This window comes from Limulus polyphemus, unplaced genomic scaffold (genome assembly GCF_000517525.1).
Source record: "Limulus polyphemus unplaced genomic scaffold, Limulus_polyphemus-2.1.2 Scaffold934, whole genome shotgun sequence".
In the NCBI taxonomy this organism is placed as follows: Eukaryota; Metazoa; Arthropoda; class Merostomata; order Xiphosura; family Limulidae; genus Limulus; species Limulus polyphemus.
In genome coordinates, this window is record NW_013666544.1 from 339,414 (window position 1) to 343,772 (window position 4,359).

At 34.7% G+C, this 4,359-nt stretch overlaps 1 protein-coding gene across 1 annotated transcript in view; it reads right to left on the reverse strand.

The window, feature by feature from the left end:
- The window catches only part of LOC106461328 (elongation of very long chain fatty acids protein 4-like), a 27,213-nt gene that overhangs the window by 16,947 nt on the left and 5,907 nt on the right, over positions 1-4,359 (reverse strand). The window contains exon 2 of the mRNA XM_013921146.2: positions 1,603-1,790. Within this exon, the coding sequence (XP_013776600.1) occupies positions 1,603-1,790 (188 nt within the window). The remainder of the gene's footprint in view (positions 1-1,602; positions 1,791-4,359) is intronic.

A 4,359-nucleotide genomic window follows, 5' to 3' on the forward strand; every position in this document is an offset into this window, starting at 1 on the left:
GTTAAAGTTTCGTTGGAGACGTAACAATACAATATATTATCAATGACTCAAAAAATACCTGAGCCTGAGGCCAAAAACAAAAAAAAAAACGTTTCTATCTTGTCGTTGGTTGACCAGTTAATTTTTTTCTTTTTAAAGTTGCTAAATCTAATAGAATTTAATTTCTTAAATTATCAACATGAAGTAATAATATGCTAATTATTTTAAGTAAATAAGCGTTCTTAACAAATGATTACTAAGCAATCTTTCATTAAAAAATCAACACAGAAAAGTAGTTTGAATTCAAATTTAAGTTTATCGACCACTTATTTCATCATCATAATAATAACAGATTATTATTGTTCATTGATTTTACTGAGATATCCTACATATGGTAACATGTTATCTCGTAAAAAAAATAAAAAATAAAGTCTACTAGAACAGTATAACTTGTGATGACAAACAAAATGATCCAATCATAAAGATAATTAATTATTTGAATATCATCCTTGTTAAAAATGAATGGAGATTAGTTACAAGTCAAAGGATGCTAAACTATTCATACATACAATTTTCTTGGTTTTACTTTCAAAGCCAAATAGATAGGTTATATTATGAACGAGGTTTTCCATATCCGGGGGACAATACAGTAACCATTGGATACAGAGAGAGAAGACAAAGCCACGCATAAGCGGAGCTGGTTAGAATTTTTCAGAATCGCTTGAAGACAGCGGTGGGACAGCGGTAATTCTTCGGATTTACAACTCTAAAATCAGGGGTTCGATTCCCCTCGGTAGACGCAGCAAATAGCCCGATGTCGCTTTGCTATAAGAAAACACTCTCAATTGAAGATTGGATTAAATCACAGCGTCTATAACAGTATTTTGATTCAACGATATAGCTTTTCTGTGTATTGTTTCTTTGTTATCTATTTAAAGCTATTTAATACTATGTTCTAGCCCTTGTAGGTACGTGTGTTAACTGCTCTTCGTTTTATCACTACTGCACAAAGTTACATAACCGGTATCAGCACACAGATGTTCCCAATTTTGAGCTGATAGATTAAAGGGAATATAACTAGTCATCAGCATCATCCACAATACTTGGGTTATTCTTGTCTGATAGATTAGCATGATCTAACCGTCGCTCGTACAGCACAACCAAAGTGTTTGTTTTTTAATTTCGCGCAAAGCTACACGAGGGCTATCTGCGCTAGCCGTCCATAATTTAGCAGTGTAAGGCTAGAGGGAAAGCAGCTAGTCATCACCACCCACCGCCAACTCTTGGGCTACTATTTTACCAACGAATAGTGGGATTGACCGTCACATTATAACGCCCCCACAACTAAAAGGGCGAGCTTGTTTGGTGTGACGAGGATTCGAATTCGCGACCCACAGATTGCGAGTCGAGCGCCCTAACCACATGGCCATGTCGGGCCCGACCAAAGTGTGTAGCGCGGTATTGGAGGAAATGGAACAAGCCATGAATCCTCTGATTCGAAGTTCGGGTAGTGTTATTTTTTAAACTGAAGCTTAAACAAATTTTTAGGAAATCATAGATGTAGACATGTTATTGGTACACGTAAAGAAGAAAATGATAATCGTGAAATCATCACACACACACCTGATGACATAAGTATACTGACAGTACAACTAGAAACAGGTTATACGGAACTAAAACAGGTCTCAGTTTCCATGGTGTCCTATTCTTCATAACTTGTAATCCTATAACAATGAATACAACATAGGCGCCCATGATGATTGCTGTGGGAACAAAGGAGTCCATAAAAAACCAGTCTGCTGTGCGGGAATCTGGGAAAAAAAAAAGAGTAATGAGAGGCAGATAATCACACCACTGATGATTACTTGACTCAAGATTCAGTAAATTTTATAAAGATAAATTTCTACACATTAGTACTGCAATTACTGTTGGGTTACTTACACCAAATGTTCTTGTTCTGAGTAAAGAAAGTAAAATAAACAAATAAAAGATCGTCACTGGTCATTAAAACCAAGAATATTTAATATCTTCTCCACCTGATGTTGTTTTCCTTTTTTTGTACTTCATGATTTCCCTCGAATATTTATTCATCTAAAAAACTTGAAATTAGCAAGCTTCATTTTTTCTATAATCGGAACTTTCTACAAGTGTTTTAATCGCACAGATAATTTATATTAATCTCCCATTTTTTATTTTAAATCGAACTAAATCTTAACACTTATGATTGCAAAAAAAAAAATTCTTTACCTCCAGCACATTCGTATCCCCTATTTTTCTCACACACATATAAAAATGCACAAAGTTAACGTATGCCGCCATTGGAACTAAATATCACTATATACAGATTAGACATTAATTATAGAATAGGTCAGTGTTTATTAATCTCACATTTTTATCGATTAATCATGCTTCTTGTTAGGTGAGTTCTGTGTAACCTAGAAGTTGTACTGATATATAGGCCACTTGAACAGCTAGTCGTGTATATAGGTTAAAATAAAAATGTGACCCGCTTAGACATTAGAACATTTCATGGTTTGAGTCCTTCAATTAACCGAGAAAGTAAAAGAAATTTTTTTGTAAATACTAAGGACTAATCACGTTTTGCAAGAATGTTCTAAGTCCTGTGCTGCCTTTCGAACTAATTCTTCCATCATTGATACTGCTTAATATGATATCCATGATTACGCTGCAACTTCCATTGCAACAACGTTACCTCCAGAACAGTATGATACACATTAACCTCAATGGATATGTAGTTGCTCATAAACTACTGCTTAGGAGGAATAACCAAACCTAACGACTGAAGTGGACGTCATACTTCCGGTAATGGGGTGAGCAAAGCTGGAGAAGGTTGTTCCTTATAGATTAATTCACACTTAAATTGTTTGGCAACAATCGATAATCGTTTATTCAGTGGCAAAGAGAAGTTATCCGGTCAACATACAACATTTACAGTGAGGGGCCAATACAAGTATGGGCTGAATTTTAACCAATGGTGTTAGAAATATACATAAAATTGATGGCACCATGACAGTTACAAGCCAATTCTCATATATCATGTCATTTCCACAGGAAAAAGATACGTTGGGCGAGGATTCATTTTCCAAAGAAGTCAGTGATCCAAAGCATGCAGCAAATATTGTGAAATGATACCTAGAAGCAAAAAGCTAGAACACTCACAACCACTGCTTGACCTGCACAAAGTCCTGATATGGATTTATTAAGGCTATATGAGCTTATATAATTGTAACCACTGATTGTTTGTGACGTCTGTAGTGAATTACGTGCGTTTTTCTATAATCATTTCCAATATATATACATAGATAGATAGATACTAAAAGTTTCGGCTGTAGGACCGTGGATAGTATATGCGGCGTCATGAAAATGCAACAGTATATATACAAATCGTTCTTATAAAGTACAGTCAGCCTTCTGCATAGAGAATACACTAACTCAGTGCAGTATTTTAACAATAAATCTTGAAGTTATACACTAATAATTTTTTTGTTATTTTCCACCACTCACTAAAAAAAAAAAAACAAATATCGTGACCTTCGTATGTTGTGTGTGTGCGTGTGGTTGTTTTACAGCAAAGCCACATTGGGCTATCTGTTGTGTCTACCGCAAGGAATCGAACTCCGGATTTTAGCATAGTACGTCCGTAGACTTACCGCTGTCCCACCGTGTGTGTTTGTATCTAATCCAGCTGGAACACAAACGGAATGCTGTATTTTTTTTCCCAGAAAAATAATGTTATTTCTTAACTGATTAAAAGCGAGATGAAAATGATAAGTCCAATTACTAATTATTTTTATTCTCACAATCTTCGAAGTTATCTCCATGAAATTATTTATGAAGATTACAAATCATAAAAATATATCCAACATTGAATTAAAAACTATAAATGAGGACATTGAATGGACGGGGTCGCGTTGACAAAAAAAATAACACTTTTCAAGCAATGTAAGGCAAGTGTATTTTTATATTTTTCTTTGGGGGTGATTGTTATTAAGACTATAATCACTTTTATGATCAAAAACTAAACTGTGAACTCTTCTTAATAGCATATCATAATTATCATTTTTTTTACTGTAAAATCATACAAGTTCCTATTATCCATTCATTCTAAAGCTGAAATATGTTTTTTCCTGATAATTCGCAGTAAGCAAGGTGTGTAATTAGGTGCATCTTTTCGTAGTTGTTGACAATTTTTATGACAGAGACACAAGGGGTAAGGGCTTGAACTCACCCAGTCATCCCCATGTACAAGTCACTGTTATTTAGTTGTTTTTTTTTAATTATCTTTATCCTTGTTTGTTTTGAATTTCGCGCAAAGCTACACGAGGGCTATCTGCGCTAGCCGTCCCTAATTTAACAGTG